Raw genomic sequence first — 20,883 nt, forward strand, 5'->3', positions numbered from 1 at the left:
GTCTTTCCAACATTAATTTATGAAATATTGAAAGATTGAAAATAAATAATCTTCCTGGTTATATTTGGTTTTGTGCAACATGAATCTTGCTTTCACCTCATGAGCGTGTTTGGAGAAGACGTCTGCGCTGGTCATCATGAGGGCGGTGCGGTCCTCCAGCTCCCCCAGCCGCTGGCCTCTCTCGTCCAGAGCGATGCGCGCCCGGGCCAGGTCCCCCACCACCCCGCTCGCTGCCACCTTCATGCCCTCCATGCCCGCCTGCCCGGGGATGTGCTGGGCCAGGCTGCGAGAAGCCTTCCCAGCTGATGCCTCGCCAACTGTCAACAACATCAGGCGAAAGAAAGGTGACGGGAGGCATATAAATAAAGATCCTCTGGGTAGTGCTTATATGGTGGAGTCAGATGGTTCTTTTTCGATGTATTAGTTACATGAGACATTGTTTTAAGTGGATTAGTACACACATGAAACAAGAGAGTAAAGAGAAAAAACGCACAGAGCTCTTCTCTGTCGAAGTTATGAGAGTTTCCTCCGAAGAAGCCCTTTAGGAAGCCTCTGTTCTGGGCCTCTGGTGTTTCTATCGGTGTAAACAGCTCCCCCAGCATCTCCTGAAATAAATGGGGAAAACAATTAACAACATGTATTGCTTTTTTTTTCATCATATATTTATCATACTCGTAGGGTCCTATTTGTATTCCTTTTCTCTTCCCTTTCTCAACTTCTTGACACATTTTCAGTAACGGTTGTTGCCTTTAGGTGGCACTATGGCAGCATCATGTGAGCTCCACTGAGCCTGTTATCATTAGTCACACACACTGTAACACTATATCCACACAATCAACCCAGTGGAGTTCAAACCCCACATGACAAGTGTGACATTTCACTTCAATGGCCTCTGTCAGCTCGCCGAGGGTGGGAATAATGAGAACCTGATTATTTACTGCTGCTCCGATACATTTCTATGTTCAGAACCCAAATGTGATATCAAAAAGCGAAATTGAGAGATGATGCATGTCACAGATAAAGGGATAAGCACACTTGTAGATAAAAAAGCAAGATAAGAGTGACAGATAGATAGCACACTGCAGTGCTAACCTGCAGGTTGTCACACATCTCCTGGCTGTATGTAATTCTCTGGATCTCTGTGGGGGAGCTGAGGTATAGAGCCTGCCCCCCGTTGGTGAAGCAAAAGGTTCTTGCGATGCGCATATCAGTCAGAGGCAGGTAATTGACATCCATCAGCGGTCTTAGGCTGGGCAAACTGCAGAAGAATAATAGACAGATTCAGGACGAGGAACACATTGTAACTACTCCACTGCGTAAACCACAAAAAAAGGAAATCCTTATTAAGTAATCTCATATCTGCATTGTATATATATCTTTAAAAGCTATTTTTAATCTTGAAATGTACCTATTACTACTATAAGTAAATCTCCTTTAGAAAACAAAAACAAAAATCTCTAAATCCGAACATACAATCAAGATATTTCTGTATTAACATGACGGTCAAATATTTTCTGCATTAAAAACATTATTTCCAGAGTTGTGTTTAAATTAAATACTCATAATTTAATTACAATATGAACAGTTTACCCGTGATAAGGAAGCATGTTATTAAATGCATCATCAGTGCAGGCACTCTCAACCCAAACGGTCAACATAGCAGGCAAAATCACTTTAATTAATTGTCTAAGCTAAAGTGGTGTTATCAAAGTTATTGTATGATTCATTTTTTAGCTCTGATTCAAGCCAACGTTATAGTGGCAGAAAAAATACATAAATAACAAGTAAGCCGTGTTCCTTTCAGGTACATTGTAGGTAATTAGACGGTTTACCTGAGAGTCATGATGTGCCCGTTGGCACAGAAGCAGGCCAGGCACACACTGTTGCTCACAGAGACCACGTCGGCGCGCAGCACGAAGGACGACTCGGTGATGTTGTGGACGAAGAGGACGGACTGCGAGGGCATCAGGATGACTTTGGCCTGCCTCTCGGAGCACACCACAGCCAGATGTCCCTCTCCGCAGGAGTCCTGGGAGGACGACGGCGAGAAGTGGACCAGCTTGCGCTTCCGCACGCGGTCAGGGTCCTCGGGCCCGTTGAGGTCCCGCCAAACCTCGTAGGGGCTCTGAATGAGCGATCCCATGCAGTCCAAGAAGCCAAATCGTAAAACTGAGCCCTTCAGCATCAGCACCGTGCCTTTGGGTAGAGTCAACAGAGGGAAGGCATGAAGTAAAATATACCAGTTTCAAATATCAGGCACAGTACCGTAAGCCGAGATGGTCCCAAAGGCTAAGAAATGAAGTTAAATACAACATTTACTGCAGAACAAACAATACACAGGAAGGGGTTCAACAATACCTGACTTTCTATTCACCTCTATTTCCTTGAAACTGAGTGTGTGACCTTCAAGTTATAAACTTTGTTCTTGCACGCTCAGTCTCAAGAGAAGGGCTGCTCCTTCAAAGAGCCTGGATTTTAAGGTCTATTGATGTTTTAACTGCGATTACAAAGAGAGACCTTTTCCCTCACACAGCAGGGTTTCTGGAGTGCTAACGCATGTTCGAGTGGCTCACTTTTCTCTATTCAGATTGCTTACTCAATGGGGCTGCAAAATGTATCCATGCAAGACCACGCATGAACAATGTCTGACAAAGTTCTCCATGACAACACTTTTTATCTTATTACAATAATTATGTTTTTTAGAAGCCTTTGATATAACTAAATCAGGTTATATTAGATGCTGCTCACACAGCTTCACAAAGTGCACTTAACTCCTGGGGAAATTACCTGCTCTTATTTTCAAAGCCTTGCATTGCATCACCACTTCTCAAATGTCCGAGTGGGTGTTTTGTGTCAAACGCACAAATGGAGTTGAGATGAAAGGTAATGTTCCTGTACAGTGTAGTACAGTGTAGTGCGTTTTAAAAGTGAGTGTTTCCTAGCATTGTTTGTGAAATTGCTAGTTCACATCATAGTAATATGACTTTCAAAAGTACTACACTTGCAGCAGGCAACGGATTTCAGATCAAATGAGCTTGGATAAACGCATTGCTGTTCAGCAGGGAACGGAAGACAGAAGCTGTTAGCAACTAGCTGCTGAACAAAGTGGAGATTTACGCAGCTAAAGAGACTAATATCTTCCTCAGGAGCTGGCTGAGACTAAAATAGGACAGATACAACAATATGTCCACACTGTGTTTCAAAAAATAAATAAAGTAACTATGAATGCAAGGCTTAAGTTCGATGGTATATTTATTGTTTACAAAGTACCTAAAAATGAGCCAAACAAAAACTTTGGACATTTTGTGCCAGTTAAATTGATCATTATTTTGACTTTTGCCAGCAGTTACGATAAGCTCCATTATAATCCCTAACACACTTTGCAACAGGGAAATGTAGAACATAAAGCACAGTTTTATTATTCTATTTTTATCAGGCAAATTCAAGCATTGAAAATCTCCATTAGACTTCTTGTCCGTCATGTGGAGCTTCAAACCAATCATCACAGCTTCAAACCCACAGGAAGTATGTTTAATTAAAAAGGCCCTGAATTGATTTGCTGTGATGCTCGTCATGGGAGTACATAGTGACTCCGTGAAACTGCTGAAGCATTGTCCTCCTGGACGCATAACCTACTACAACAGGTATCCCTGTTGTTGCATGAAATAGTGTGACTAAGAGCCTGTACAGGTAAAAACACCCTTTTGATGAAATCTCGTCTCACTGGGACTTACCGCTGGGGCCCATGGTCACTGGTACCTCCATCCTCTCCTCGTGGTCTGTGGGAATGGACATTGGGATGACCAGGGCCACGCCTAAGCTGGTGCCCACCCACAGACACGGGTTGGGCAGGGCGTCATTCTTGCGCCCGTAGGACTCTCCAAACTGCAGCGTGGTGATCGCCTCTTTGGTGTCCCGGTCGATGCTCGACACGCTGGAACTGCGTGAGCGGCTGAAGGAGTTTTCACGACTCTCTGTAGCGGCAGCGGACAAACACAGAGGCACGGCACAGGTGGACAAGATGCAGAAAGAGGAGGAGAGGGTCGTAAGGGCAAGAGGAAGGGGGAACGAGAGAGGAAACAGGAGAGAGAAAGGTAGATTTATGGAAGGGAACAGCAATGTGGGGGGAAAAGAAGAAAGAATGCAGGTATGAGAGGACAAGCCGTTAAAAGAAAAACATAGTAAGGAGGAGTAATAACAAGCGTGGAAGACAGATATTCTGAAGGTCACATGGTTTATCTGCAAATTGTATCAAATGTGAAACACTGGAACACATAGGAAAAGGCCACTGAAACAATTTCATACACTGATAAGCAAAATGATTTTCATTACAAAGAGACCACTCGACAGAAACATTTCCACACCAAATCCTGCACACACACACACACACACACACACACACACACACACACACACACACACACACACACACACACACACACACACACACACACACACACACACACACACACACACACACACACACACACACACACACACACACACACACACACACACAGATTACTGCACACACATACAACACTTTCAAAGAGTCCTTTAACTCTGTTAGAGTGCTACCCATTCAGGTCCTCTATTGTGTACTTAAAGCCTCCATCATAAAAGTATTTCTGTTTTGCTGCATTTCTGAATTATTCAGAGCCAGGCAATGTGCAGTACTGCATGCCCAGCCTAATGTTACACAGAGTGCAGACTTTATGTAAGGACAAACTACAGATGGGTGCAAAGCCCGGCGAGCACACGTCAGGCAAAAAGGAAACCAGATGTGACGGATGTTCGATGTATGCTTTTCTCAGGAGCATTTGCACAGGCTTAAAAAAGACATCCACTTTTTATTGGGGGGAGCGTACTCCATCTGTCTGCAAATCATACACTTAACACTGCTGTATAAGATGGATTTACACCCCTGCTACTTTCTGGTACAAGAACAAGCACTTTAGACGGAAAAGGGCCACAGGACGGACTGACATACTGACGGACGGACGGACTGACGTGGAATCATTAGCAGGACAGCAGTTGATGGTTTTTGGGCCGAAGCCCCCTTACCTTTGTCAGTCCAGCTGTAGGGGGGGGTGCTGTGATGCTCGTCATGGGAGTACATAGTGACTCCGTGAAACTGCTGAAGCATTGCCCTCCTGGACGCATAACCTACTAGTACCCCACAACATGAACCCCCATATATAACAGACCACACCCCGCCATGCCCGAAAACACACAACCCCACACACACACACACACACACAAACAAGTACAGCCGCCCAGCCAAAAACAGACAAGACGGACATATGAACAGCAGAACCAGAGAATGACAGAAGGAGAAAGAGAGAAAGAGAAGCAACTGAGTGGGGAGAGATTGCTTCAAATATATTCAGAGACAGAAAAAGAGAGTGAGACTGAAAAAGTGTCCGCTCATCTATAATTCTCGTGGCCACACAACCTCTACGTGCTTATCCATCTTCTATTCAAACCCTTTTCAAGCACCATCTGCTCAGATAAACACTGCTGGCAGGAGTCCATGTTGTGAAAACTCTGATAAAGCATCCTTTAGTCCAGTGTGGTCGTTGAGGAGCTACAGTAATGTGCAGCACTGTTGCACAACATCATTTTCATACTGCTTTCTTTGACACTGCTGTTGAGATGATCCAAGTTTAACTCTCTGTAAAACCAAATATGTAACAAATTAAATCCGGCTCAAAACGTACTTCAAAGGACATCGTTAAAAAATGGAAATTCAGTTTTTTTCTTGTTTACCACAGTATGAGAGCAGTATTACTATCAACACACTGTATTAAGACATGTTTAAGTCTGGTGTCGTGACAACACTGCTGGACAATGCCGCGGGCAGGAAGGAAAGAGAAAATAGCCTTTTTGCTGTAAGTCTAGGCAGCAGCAGCTCGGTTTTGACGTGTGTCGCTGGGGTGTGTTTACACTGTGTGAGCGACCCTTTGGGGGGCTGGCTAATGAAAGTCAGGCACGGTGGTTCTCTGACAGGACACAGGGACCCTTGGAGGGGCCCTGACAGGGAGCTAGAAGCAGGCGAGGCAGTGTCAGGGAGGTGATAACGGACGGCATACAATCTGAAGAGGTGCCAGATTTATACAGCGGTACACGCACATACACCCACAGTGTAGAGACAAGGACAGACACCTGGAGACTTCACAGCGGTTTTTTTCTATCTACCACCAAAGAATGGGTACATGACTGTGCCAGGTGATGCTTCAATGCCAAGACACATAGATATATTTACTGTGCCAGATACATTTTCTAGGATTTAATTGTGTGGTTTATAGGGAATTTAAGAGATCTTTAATCCACAAAATGTAACAGTTCTACGATTATGATAAGGTAGTTAATTGCATATATCCGTCAGGGACATTTTTTTTATCATTAAATCTTTAGAAAACTGAGGTTCTCCGCAGTTTTTTTCATGCAGTCAAACATTATTCTATGTGTGTGTGAGAGTGGACCCGAGTGCCTTTAGAAAAAGCCTCAGCTATGTGCAGTAAAAACACATTTCATTTATTGTAATATGATGTGAATCTGGAAAATTGCGGGTTATACTTCATTTAAGGCTTACACTGTGAGGAAATATCAATTCCGCTCTCTCACTAGGTAAAAAGAAAAAAAAACACGCTCTCTATTTCATGGATTTTTATATTCTTAAACAACCACTCCCGGTTTTTATAACCAAATTCGCAGGGAATGCTAACAGTATCATACAGTCTGTCTTCAATATTTAATAGGTGTGCTGCCTCACCAAGATGGAAGTATTTACTGTACATTGAGTCTGGCTTCCCATGCCATTTCCCTCCTCTGTCTCCTCGCCTGGCCTCATTAACATCGGCCTCATCTCTCGCAACGCTTGCTGACCTTTAATTATTCCAGTGATCCTGCTGGCTCTTCACTGTGGTAACCCAGTGAAAGTGATAAACAACAGTGCCAAGGGTAGGACACAGATAGAAAATATCCAACGGTCTGCTGAGAAAAGCGACTGTTCACGCATAATAAACCCAAATTGCGGTCTGGGTTGGGACTAAGGATGTTGTCAGTTTTGCCATTTGATTCGTACTTGTATCACATGCAGCTCTTATTGCTTACACATCTGATTCATGGCATGTCATTTGACTGCATCATACATTCTAAAGTGATGGATGCGGTGGATCCTACAAACTATAGGAATTCTTCTAAAGCAGATTCAAAAGCTGTAGAGTGCTTAAATGAAAACACAGCAACACATTTAAATATTGATATATAGTTCTGGATATTCCATTATATAAGAGGCGGATGTTTCTATCGATTGATACAGTATAAATGTGTCAATGAATCTGAAACACATACAGTCTGCAGGTAATGTGTTACGCTGGCCAAGGGAAGAAAAACTGTATTATTATTCATTATTGTTCTAGAGCCCTGCGAGTGGTGCCTGGTTGGAAGAATATCCATTATACTCACAGTATGTGTTGGAAGCAGGAATGTGCTCAGAAAACTTCACAGCAAGTTGCTTTCTAAATTATGCAATATCATGCGTGCCGGGTTGATATTTTGGTCAGAAGATAGTGTGTCCAGTGGGAAAGGTTTAACCCAATGCCATCCACAGGGGTTATTAGAACGATTATTACAATGAATCAGCTATTTCTTTGGAACACAGGAGGATTTTGTAGGGTCAAATTAAATATAATGCTGCATTTGGTGTATAGAAAATAAAACGACCAAAAACATTTGGGCTTGAGATGACTGCCAATTGATTTAGGCCAGAGTTTTTCAGCACTATAAGAGGAGGAGACTGTGGAGGTTAACCCTTAAACACACAACTACATGATGCTTTAGTGTCAGACAGGAGCTGCAGAACTTTTTCTAATAGAGTTCCTTTTAACTCAGCTAGCTTAGCAACACACAGTGCTGAGTGAAACATTGATTTGAAATACAATACACTATGTTGCAATAACCTGATGTATCTTAGGAACATGGCAATACTAACTGACCAGAACCAATACTACTAAACGCACGATTGAAAAAACAGGCTATTTTACAATTAAGTACTCCATTAGTAAGTACGTTTAATGGCCTATCAGGTACATCAATCCCTGTCTACCTGTGTGAGATTCTCTATTTTGCTACTTCAAATATTAAGATGCTATGCTGCAAAATCCGATCTAAGTTTCATGTTAAATTACCTAAAAAGTCAGTTTAATAAATGTGTTTTAAGAGGTTTTAGAGCATTTAATCAACTGTGAAAAAAATAATTCTACTATTGTCTGCATTTATTTGCTTGGTAGAGCAGTTGCAGCCCAGGCGGTGTGCTTTAATAAAACATTCAGCTTGTGCTAATGAAAAACTACTTCCCTCTCGGCGCCAGGTCAGTGTTGTATAATGAGGTCGATGAAGAATGCTGTGTGAATCTAATTGCAGAATTGGTGTAAAAGGGTCAACTCTGACAACAGCACTGCACCTATCGTGTTTATTACTTAGCATAGATACTCTGCATGTGTTAAAACCCTCCAAAGACTGCACAATATGTGTGTTAACTCAAATTGAAACTCATGTAACATGCTCTTAACTCCAACTGCCAAGATTGTGGATGAGCTTGCAAGGCGGCTACAGTAACTGGGACACTTTGGGATCTGTCACAGTGTTAAAGCCTCCGAGATTAGCCTTTTGTGACCAGAGACTTTTGGTTAATCTGACAGTGCAAATACATACTGGACCATGAGTGAGGGACCTGCACAGCCAGAGCCTACTAGAAGTGTTCTCTCCTCAGTGACACAACTTAATTTATGTATGATGCCTCAGCACAAAATCAAGGCAATGCAGTGCTGATGGTGCACCAGGTTGATACGTCAGCAACATAATGTTGTTGATAGCGCAGCGTGGCTAAAGTTTGATCGATTGTGAAAACCTTGACTGGAGTACATGGACATTTTCTCCCATACCATATTCTGTTTGACAATCTGCTGCTTTAAGGCGGCAGAATAATTTTTCATTTTCTAACTTTAAATTAGAGCATGTCCGTGGTGCTAAACAGCTTCTTTGCCTCTAGGGCCAATCATCATGTCTGTCACTTTTTATAGTTTATAAGTGGTTCCGAAACCTAAGTGTCTTTGGGCGGTGTCTGCCATTTTATTTCCACCACACTCAGAAAATCCTCCAGCATCATTAATCATTGTGTACATGTAAAGTTCAGCTTCTGAAAATGCCAATTGATATTTTGCAGTGGCTTATTCCACTTAAAGAAAATATCTAGTTTGGAGTGCAAGAGTGAGAAATGAAATGTCCAAACTGGCAAGAGAATGTCAGAATTCCTATTAAGATGAAAGAATGAACGTCTCATCTCTGTCTGGGGAGGATGTTGTTTATTCAAAGTACAGTAGTTTGGCGCACCCCCCGCCAAAAAAGGAGCACCGGATCATTTGAAAAAAGGCGCATTTGCGCACCAACATTGAGAGAGAGAGAGAGATAGAGGGAGAGAGAGAGAGAGAGAGAGAGAGAGAGAGAGAGAGAGAGAGAAAAAAGAGAGAAGAGAGAGATAGAAAAGAGAGAAGAGAGAGAGAGAGATATTTGCGAGTTGCATAAAAACTGGTAAACAGGGTTTCCCACACATAGACTTTACTTGGGCGGGCCGCCCAGGTATATTAACGGCCGCCAAAGTATAATTCGCGAGCCATTTAGGTTTAATTTTTTTAATCCGTCCGTGAGCACGACGGCATCTGCGATCCCTCGCTCTACCCCTCGCTATCGCGTGAAGGGTCTGCTTTATGCGCTCCGCACAGTAACCCTGCTGCGAGGCTCCGGCGAACAGTTCATGAGCGTGCTCACTAGCGAAAATAAATGTCAGATATGTCAATGAGTGTGTCAAAGTGCAGGTCCTGCTAGAATGCTACTTAATCACCTCTGTATCTGTGCGCATACTGAAATGGACCATTGAAGAAAAATAACAAAACCAACACAAATAATGGATGTTAACTGCAGTATAAAAAACGTGTTCTCAATAACAAACAAATTAACTATAGGAGGACTGTAATAGTTTTTCTCGAATATGTAGATTGTTAGAAGGTCAGGAGGTGTGGCCACACTAGATAAACAGCAAGATTTTTACCTAAAAAACTGAACAAATGCAGAAATCTTCCCTTGGTGGGAGAAAGTTCATTGTGAGATTCATGGCTAACACATCAGCGCTGCTTTAAAAGTTACATTGAAGGTAATTTTGATGCAGATGTGGAAAAAACAATAGAAAAAAGGCACTGGAGGAGTAACAATGAATTGGTTAAAACGCTCAATATTGCACCCGCCTACAGGCCAAGGACACAGTCCACACAAGCAACATTGGTAAGGGACACAATGCAAGGGCCGTTTCTTGCATTCAAGAGAAGCAGAACCTCTGGTCCAAATGTTGAAAGGGGATGCTAATGCAAGTTGCAGAGTTAATCTCTTTAAAGAAATATCAATGTAAACAATCAAAAACCAACATGGATGGCAGGAATGTTTCATGTTCATCATGTAGCTAGCTGTAAACACCTGCTGTCTGATCCACAGTTACATTTGGGTGTAGGATTACCTTTAAAAGGTTTAGTTCAAACTTAGTTAACTCATTTGAAGTGACTAATAACTTGACTATTCTCTGCACTTCAGAATCTTAGTGATAATACTCACTAAGTAACTTCTGAAAATGAAATACCAGCATTAGCTTCCTAGCTAGTAATGATGATACATACTAAGGAACTTGCGTCTGACTTAATTACAACTGTCCCTTTTGGATTTTTCCAGCAGTAACTTCCTAGCTAGCTAAATGGACACTAATGGCTAAGAGATGTACATCACAAACTCCACGTATTGCGTGTACTACAGCGAAAGCCAAAGTGTCAAAAGACCTGGTGTGTTTGGTCCCTGCTAAGGAAAGATTGGGCAATGTTTGTTGAAGGGCTTTAGCGAACAAAAAATAAAATGAGTATATTGCACCTAGTTGTTAAGTTTCTATGCTGCTAACTTGCATTAGCATACGCTTGTCTTGTGTTAACTTTATATCAAGCTTTAATCCACTTACCCCAGGGAGGGAGGTTGGCATGCACTTGTTATGAGGGAGGGTATGTTAAAGAGGTTGGGAAGACAAGCACACACCTTCAGTGTGGGACACAGGCAAAGAGATCTCCATGCAAGCAGCAGACTGGGCCTTGCGGAAGGGCGGTCGGCCAGGGCCTCTGCGGGTAAGCCGTGGCCCCTCGGGACCCATCGGGACACGAGGCTTGCCTGCCGAGGGCTGGGAGGTGGGGCTAGTGCAATGTCCATTGACATGATCTGTAACAACGGCAAAGCATTAGCAAACAATACAAGGAGGGAAAGAAAACATTCAAAAATATTCCTATCCACTGCCGCAATATCCATCTCCATATGTCCTCATAAATCTTCAAATAAGGGGAGAGCTCTTTTTACTTATTCATAATGCAGCTTTCAATGACACGTACGGATCGCTCTCACCCTATTTGGAGTTTGGCTATCTTTTTAAAAATGCTAACTTAATATCTAATCTTTTCAGTATTATACTACTTGACCTATGAAGATGGATATTTTTGCAGTGTAAGAGGAGCAAGCCGATGTTAGAAATTAGATTGTTATTAAGAAATATGCAGGTGACAGAGAAAGGTAAAGCGAGTGAGTGAAACAGGGCTGGAGAGTGGTCTGAAGTAAGTATGAGTAGGGAAGAGACAGAGATGCTGGGGCAACAGTAAATGCAAAGGCAAATCGTGAATGCAGTTTCATCTGGTCAGTGCCGGGAAAGAAAATCAAACAAAAACAGGCTTGTTTCATCTCCACTTCGCGTCTTCTTTGATTCTCTTGTATTGTTGTTCATTTTCAAGAAACTATTTATTTATTTTTAAGAATGGTAGCTGTACAACATTATTATTACTACATGTTGATTCATGGCAAAAGGCTACAAGTATAGTTCAAGTAATAGAGCAAGAATACAAAAATAATCTAATGTCCGCTTCTTTAAAAAAAAAAATGCAAATTAGCAGACACACTGGTCTGGCCACACAATCAGCCACAGATGGTGGAGACAGGAAACACTTGTTACTTTCTGGAATTGTATCCTTGCATGGCCTCCCCTCAGGGAGTGAGTTTGTGGGAGGCTTTGTCCTTAATGTACAGTGTGTGTGGGCAACATAATTAGTTTAGAGCCAAACCTTATTAATGAGACAAGGGAAAGAAAGGCAGGATTGGGAGCACTCTGTGGTTCTTTGTTGTCCGCAGTTTGGACAAAGGCGCTGCCAAAACAGCCGTAATTAAAACCTAATGATACCTACTGCCTCAGTACTCTTCTCACTTGTCTTCAGAGACGAGTAAATAAAACAGTGCCCTTTTCTTTAATGGCATTCTTGTGGCAGAAAACCAAATTTAAAACAGTTTAGTGTTGACAGGCCCATCTGATCAAACCCTTCCTCACAGAAATGTTCTTTTATTAAAACTCATGAAGCAAAAGGATCATTAGCATTATGATAATTAGTATAAACAAGGATTAATACTCTCTTGTCGATGTCTGCCCAGTGTTTGGCACAGATCATACGTCTGTCACATCAAATATGTCTCCTGTTCAGCCAGTTGATGCACAAATGATTCAATTTCAAAGTGTAGATGAAAAACTCCGGGGTGCCTCCCAGTACGTGTGCAACACTCGCCCAGTTTCACAGCAGGACAAGGTGAGGCAATGCAGAGATTGAAAACTGCAGAACAGACCAATACAGGAGCTGTGTATCTGTCTTAATGTTTTGTAACTGTGAATTTCAATAAGGCAGGCAGCAAATGATTAATTTGCCTCAAAATGTTCTGCAGGAAACTGGTAACACAAAGAATGTACACACTCCCCAACAAACAGTTTACTGCACTTATCCATCAGAGTGCACACACTATTGCGCATATACACAGACACACACACTTCAGAGTCATACACTCTGTAACACACTGTTCTGACAACAAAGATAATTTGCATAACCCAAAGCTTTCCATATTGCTTTCATTTTTTCCACAAATATACATTTTAGCGCGGAACAGGTTAATCTTCTCAAAATTGGATTTAGAAGTTTAGTTAATGTTCTCATTGTCAACATTGCCTGAACTAGCTATAACACGTTTACAAAATAAAAGCATTTGGTGTACCTGTCAGGTAAAAGAAAGTCATTAAATGAGGCAAGTCACAGGAATAATTGGGCACTGGCACATTGCGTGTTAGAGAAGCAGAAGTTGGAATAGGGGACAGCATGTGTGAAGCAGCAGTCTGCAGAAGCAGAGCGAAGGAACCTGAGATCAAGATGTGTCAGCAGAAGAGATGTATGGGAGGAGACCCTCAGTTTCTGTAATGCAGATGATCCAGTCAAAAGACGGTTCAAGAGATAAATGATCCAGTAACAATGAAAGAGGAAGCGAGTGATCCAACCACTGTAGAGCAAGGCTGTCAATGAAGGAAAGGTTGTGTAAAATCAGAATATGGTCCAATCATGATAAAGCGATAGAAAACCTCAAATTTAAATATGGGCATGATTTACAAATCACCTTTATAAACACTTGCAAAATGTAGAGAAAGGAATACAGAAGGTTTAAATCAAATCAAAATACATTAAAGGGCAAAATGGACAAACACTTCAGTCCAACAGTCTCATGGGCTGGTAGAACAGGAGAAGAAGTGACAAGTAAACTGAAGGGAGAAAGTTTGAGTGAGAATAAAAACTACTAAAGCAACATAAAAGCCTTGAAAACATGACAAAAGCAGAAACTAAATGACTCAAAGGAAATTAAGTGAAAACTGCTGGCTTTCGCCTACCGTACCAAGATCAGTCTTAAGATCTGTCGGCAGACTTAACTTTCTGCCGGGTCCCTTTACTGAAACAAAAGAATAGGAAACAAAGCACCAGTTAATCCCTTAAAATAAAAAATGATAAAAAAATAAAGTAGGAGTAATCTAAGTAAAACAATGACAAACCAAGGTGCAAAACAAAAATAAAAAACCTCAAACAAAACAAAATGGAAATCACTCAAATGAACTAAGAAACAGAACATGCAAATTGTTGCAGTTGAACACGGCAGGCATTTTTACAAAATACATGCTCCGTTCTTGTCCCAGGCCAGTATTCCCAGCTATCTCTACAATATCTATAGTGGGTCAACTTAACTGTCCTGAGAATGTATTTCTTAAAACTAAATGGTAATTGTCTTGTTGGACTGCAACAAGGCAAGACAAATATATTAGATGTAATTGCTCATTAACGGCATACATCAAAAATCTGAATTACTCTGCTAAAGGTCTTTACTGAAAAAATAAACAGGGTGACACCACAGGGTGTCAATACAAAATCACAGTCAGACAGTGAGGATAACAAAATAACTTTTCAAAACACATTTTGCAAGCATTTTGCAGTAAGTAGAAAACTGCAAAGGTCGAACTTGAGATGTTATGGTTTGGTTTCCCCCTCAAAAAGAAGGCAATATTTCATTGTTTCTTTGTGTTGAATGATTAACTTGACATGTGGGAGACAAGGGATGGTGTTTACATGACTTCTGATTAAATTCATGACACTAAGGAAAACAGCATGATCATGAATTTGCATTATTTATTATTCTGACCACTTTAGAATCAAGGAATCAATGAGGATTCCTAAAAAAAAACAAAAAAAGACTGTTGACTCTGTTGAATGGTTTCAATCCTTTCTCCATACAGTACCATAAAAAGAAGTACAGCAGAAGACATTCGGCCTACTGGAGGGAAATACTAGTATCTTTTGTTATCTACTGTAATAATGAAATACATGTAATTCCATTGTTAGAGTTTATTTTCTCTGGAGGACCATGTAGGATGCTCATTTTCAAAGGGCATTTTGAGGAACAATGCATATCCTTTATTGAGGAAATTGCGGTGTTATGGTGCTCTAACTTAATTTCTCAATCAATGAATTCCTGTTTCCATTTTTTCCCGGAGTAAGTATAGCCATTCCAATTAGTGTTGCTAATGAGATAATAGATGAGCTCTGTGCGTGTGTGTTTTCATAATAATCTGCGGTGGCCAGATGCTGCCTCCCTCAACCACATGAAACGTGCAGCGTTAGGGATACAGTAACAGAGAAAATCATCTCATCATAAACCTGTTACACACAGATGTTCCTCTGTTTAATAGCTCAGTGGCTGCATTAACGCTTCATAAATGGGTGGTCTATTGTGAATATTATTACATGTTACTTTTTAGTAACAATATAACAATATATGAACAATAACTAACCAAACAATTATAGCCGTTGTTTTTGCAGCTGCTGTCCCGCCTTATACGACATGCTCACTAAACATACAGCCTAACTTTGGCCGGTTGAGCAACATTACAATAATGTACCTAAATATGGCAACATTTTCTACTTAAATAATATTTTCTATAATTCGTGTGCTTTATTTCATGGTTGGAGTACCTTTAACTCCATATGGGTATCTTGTTAGTATCTTATGTGACAATATAAAACACTTTACACAACACTTTATGTTAGACTAACCCCATGTGTGAATTTAGCTGTGTGTCCAATAAACAAATCTGTGATTAGTCACATATCAGTCGTAACCACGTATTAAGCAGTGTGCTTCACCTTCAAAAGTGTTTTTATGATTCCACAGATGTCTACGGTGTTTCTACAATCGATGCCAGTGAGATCAATGCCTTTGAAGATAAAACCCGCTGTTAGATTAAGGGGTTAACAAGATTAAGAATCTAGATCCATGCTAGCAGCTCTGTGAGGCGGTGCTTTGAGTTAAATGTTAATGTCAGCATACTAACATGTTCATCATAGTGACGATACAACCATGCTGATGTGTAGCAGGTATGACGTTTCATAATCTAAGGTGAGCTTTTCAGCATTTTACCATTTTCCATCCCAAAGCTGTCAAGATATTTAAATAAAAAACATCACATTTTAAACTCATGCTGTTGCTAGTTGAAACATCAGGGGAACACCAAGGTCATTAGGGTTCATCCTATAGGGATCATGAATGTTTTTACATCACTGTAAATCACAGTCTGTAAATCATGGCAATCCATCCTATAATTTTCGATATATATCAGTCTGGACCAAAATGATGAACCCGACGAATCAACTTATAAACACTTCGCTATTTGTATAGGGGAGTTTATGAGACTGAATCATAGTAATGCACGAAGTGCTAAGGTCATATATGGGGGTAATGTTGGACAACAACACTGATAAACATACAAAGCAAGCTGCAGTCATATTAAAAGGCTCTGCAGCTAGCCAAATATTGGACACCATGCAGTTAGTTAGACGGGACAGCGATGAATGTTAGCCAAGTTGATAATGAGATGGGTTTATCGACACACAGTAAGAGAGACACAATAAGAGAGACTCTGATATGTAAAGTAGCATGTTGCTTTTTACGGTAAAGAAATGTAGTTCCAGTGGAGGCACAATGATTGATGTCACAGAGAATGAATCACAAGAGCCGAGACAATTGAGGAGGAGAGGTACCCGGCTGGAATACAACCCCTCACCCATCCCAAGCCCGTCTGCCTTGCAGTGTATTGGCCAATTATGATTCAAGTTCAAAGCCCGCATCTGGCACGTATACAACAAACAACACAATGTCAAACCCCCTGCAGCCTGGGCAGAGAGATAATGCAACACCAGCAATCGCACAAACGCATGGAACATTTTGACAAGGCAGCGACAGACAGTCTACTCCTAAAAACACACACTTCCTGTCAGCTTGTTTACACTGCAAGCAACTCTGTCATTGTGTTGTGAACGTTTCAGGGTTAGAATGTGTTTCGTTGTATTTAAACATATTCATAGTGACTTTGTGAAAGCTATGTTGCTTATTTGTGGGATTTTCCCAGGCTTTTTTCCCAAATAGTTATTTGTAAGCCCAAACTGCTAACTGCTAACTATCTAGCTAGCAAACAGTAGGGGTTACCAGTGAAGCCTCAAGAACTTACACATTTTAATGTAGGATACATCCAACACCTATTTTCTTTGCACATTAAACCTTTGAAATCAAAATTGAAGTAACAGGGAAGCCCTGAATTGTTATAATCAACTTTTGGGCCGTTTTGCACAAGCTATGGATTTCTGTTATTCATGAGGTGTTGTTCAACAAGTAAGCGTTATTTGCCCTTGACATAAACTTAATATACTACTTTCTTGGTTTGGTTGTGTAAGGTATGAATGTGCCTCTGATTGTGTTGCTCACAGTGTGGAAGCAGAGTTAGCATGCAAGGTGCAACATTGAACCAACCACCTGCCAAAAAAACAAACCAATACTCCCATCGCCCCTCCCTTGTTGCATCAAAACACAAGCAGATGTTCATGAAGAGGCTGAGATCCGTGACACATCCCTCCTCTTACCATTGTCCAGCAAGTAAAAGACTGGACTGCAGTGGCTGGCTCTCAGACTGGCCACAGGCTCGGGCAGGACGCGTGGGTCATTGTGAAGGGAGGTTGGGTAATGAACTGGAATAGGAGATCCAACAGAACAGACACAGACTTTTCAGGGCAACAGGGGAGAGACATACACAATGGGTGAACTGGGGAGAAGAGAGACTTGCAGGTAACAGGAAGGAAAACAGGTTATGAAAATATAAGTGTTAGTTGGAAACCCACTATTCCAACAGCAATGATACTAGAACCTTGTAGAAAGATCATCAATTACTATCACAAACCACACCAATACTACTACTTATACTACTGCTACTAGCTGACTACACAGGAACACCACTACTTTTAACATCACAATTACTAGTCAAGTATGTCTCTACCAAATCCATAGAGGCAGTCAGTCATCCAGGTTTATTACACACATGTCACTGTGACCCGCCTTGATGTCTCAAGGCAATTTATTTTTGCTCCCAAATATACACAACCTCACCTAAGTTCCCGACTTTCTTTTTAACATTTCAATACATGTATTTCAAACAGACAACATATAATATATCATTTCCATGTCGCTGTCAAGTACCTGATTATTGTTAAAGATAAATGTTGGTTGCAATTGTAAACTCAATCAAGTTTCACAAAAAATAGGGCTCATAAGTTACCAATGTCAAATGACGTGCAAAATGAGGCATGTGTAATAAACACATACTTAACACATTTGTTGTAAACAGTAATTTTATTAGCAAAAGTAGCAACACAATTCATGGGTTTTTACTATGTAATATAAATGGTATTGGACCAGCAGGGCTTAGTTGAATAAGCAGACCTATTTTAAGTTTTCTGAAGCCACCTTGAGATGCATGGTGACACCAGTTCAGCACACTGTGAAGTTTCTCACATCACCTCTTCCCTTTATCCCCTGACAAGCCCACCTCTAAAAATATCCTGCCAGGTCAGGCAGTGCTCACTGGCATCCGAGCTTGTTAGTCCATCTTACAAACGGGGCCTGGTCAAGTAAGCATTGCTACAGCCACCTGTGGCATAAAGCTCCCTGTGGAAATGTAACGCATGACCCAAAACCCAAAACAACAGACTTCAGGACATAAAACGGAAGACAATGGGTAGGATGTGAAGGGAGACAGCTTTCAGACAGGAGAAGGGCCAATTACTGGGCCTAATGACAAAGGGAAGATAGGAAAAGGGTCGGGTAAAACAGAGGGAACGATGTGCGAGGAGAGAGAGTCTGCTGCAGTTATTGACACACGGGGTGAATCGGGACGATAGCTGGTTTCCTTAATAAGCTGTCCACAGCCTGTATAGGGCTAAGAACAGACACAATGCACATGGCGGGCCAGGGACAGTGAGACAGCCTCTAATGGCCATAGAGAAAGGTGGAAGTTAATATTCAGAAGGAAGAAATAAAATATTCGCCTATTCAGCAGAGCAAAGCTGTGTTTCCTCATTTCCAAACTTAACTTCTTTCATTTTAAATCCAAATGATTGGAATACACGCCATTTCTTTAAAAACATTCAATTTAGGCCACACTGCTATTAATAACTCCTAACATTTCCGTCTTTATTGAAATTGCACTCAGATCAATTGCTCCATAGCTGCCTTTTTGTCCACTCTCCGGCAAAGAGACTCAGACACTTGATCATGCTGTGTCTTTGCTTTTTTCCATCCCTACAAGATGTTTATTTCCTCCATTTCTCTAATTAGCAAATGAAAGGCTTTTGAAGGGACAGGATGACCATGACCTAGTCCACATCACAATACCGAAAAACTCTCGGCAAGGATAGCAAAGAACTTGTCCTGGTTTTATTATTCTGTTCGTATGCTCTCCTTATGAAGCCTAATGGCAAAGCTGGAGAGCACAAAAGAACAGACAAAAAGGACAGATTTTCAAAAGACAAGCTCCACAGGTGATAAAACCAATTCTGTATCATGGACAGAACCTGAAAGACATTTAACAACATCATTTGTAGTGAACTAGCATTCATACCGTATGTCTTTAGAAGTTACATTTGTCAAGTCAGGTCCAGGTTCTTTGCAAAGCCTGTAATTACTGCTCGTAAAATTTTTCCAAAGCCATTCATAAATGCCCACTTAGCACAGTCCATCCCGAAGTGGCTACGTGTTTTGAAAAAGCTACAGAAGAAGTAATACAGAAGGCTGGTTTCACGCAGCACCACTAGGTCCAATGAATTCATTACACTAAACAAGGGTTAGTGCAATGAACTTTGCATATCTAGGTCTATTTATCCATCAATGTTCAGCTGTTTATCTGGGTTAGGATGTGATGGCATACAGCTAACAAAACAATTTAGCCGTCCTCCGTTCCAGCCACATCTCATAGGTCTTTCTGGGTTAACACAATATATTATCCCTCTACTGTGGTCAAGGTCAGCCCAATGGTCATCTCCCAGTTGGTCCTCCACAGCGAGGCTTCTAGGAGTCATCACAGTTATCGTTCCTTCCAAGATCCTTCTGGATACCAAAGATGCCTGGCTCTCAAGTAAAGCTCAAACAGGAAATGCTTATTATTGGGCAGAAGGGATTCTACCTGTGACTCTAGGCGGATTTCCCTTGGACATTGTCTAAGGTGAATATCAGTAATTCAAAGGCTTTGACCTATGAGGCCAACATGGGCACAGTCGGACAAAGCAACATGGAGCAAAGTGAGCTCATTACCTCTAAGAACAAGGGTAGAGCTGAGGCATTGCCAGATGGAAAGTGGGAAACAGCCGCGCCCTTGGTGGCCTGAAGCCTGTCACATTATTTTTTTCCTGAAGCATATGAAGTGCCTTGGTGCTGGCACAAATCCCCAAAGCTTTTATTCTCTGTAAAACCCATCAGACTAATTGAATACTTGCACACAGTGGCACTTCTCTCAGGTCCTAGCATTCACACACTACTGGGAATAAATGCAGAGATTTCTAACTGGCTAATGATGTGTTTGTTACTACACAAAGATCACATCCACAGCTCGTTAATGAACAAATACAGTTTACCTGTACCTCTGCTTGGTTCAAATAAATAATATTTCGAGTGCTTTAACAATCTCCACTTACCCCCTTGGATCCCATTTTCCCAGGTCTTGTTTCAAATTTCTGTTATTCTGTTGGCTTCATGCTATTCGTGGAAGTTCAAAATGATACTGTACATTTGTTCTTTCTTTCCTCGCAAAGCACCATTTTGCCATCAAGGCAAACATTAGAAAGTGATGTCATAGAGCAGTGGTTCCCAAACTTTTTGTGCCCAAGGCACACCAAAGGACAAGTAAAAATCTCAAGGCACACCTATTGTGCAAAATAGCCCTTATAACACGTGTTATCACTCATATCATGTAAAATATCTGTAAATGTGCATAATTATTTACTAATGCCAAATAAAATGTGACAAACACAACTATATTACTCATGAAATATTTATTAACGAAATATTTCAGAAATTAATTTG

General features: G+C 41.2%; 1 protein-coding gene across 1 annotated transcript in view; it reads right to left on the bottom strand.

The window, feature by feature from the left end:
- stxbp5l (syntaxin binding protein 5-like) overlaps positions 1-20,883 on the bottom strand; it is a 159,910-nt gene that overhangs the window by 3,113 nt on the left and 135,914 nt on the right. The window contains 9 exon segments of the mRNA XM_034134174.1: positions 97-317; positions 494-605; positions 1,093-1,258; positions 1,833-2,196; positions 3,735-3,974; positions 5,065-5,169; positions 11,131-11,307; positions 13,831-13,884; positions 17,397-17,501. Of these exon segments, the coding sequence (XP_033990065.1) occupies positions 97-317; positions 494-605; positions 1,093-1,258; positions 1,833-2,196; positions 3,735-3,974; positions 5,065-5,169; positions 11,131-11,307; positions 13,831-13,884; positions 17,397-17,501 (1,544 nt within the window).

This window comes from Trematomus bernacchii, unplaced genomic scaffold (genome assembly GCF_902827165.1).
Source record: "Trematomus bernacchii unplaced genomic scaffold, fTreBer1.1, whole genome shotgun sequence".
NCBI classification, from domain to species: Eukaryota; Metazoa; Chordata; class Actinopteri; order Perciformes; family Nototheniidae; genus Trematomus; species Trematomus bernacchii.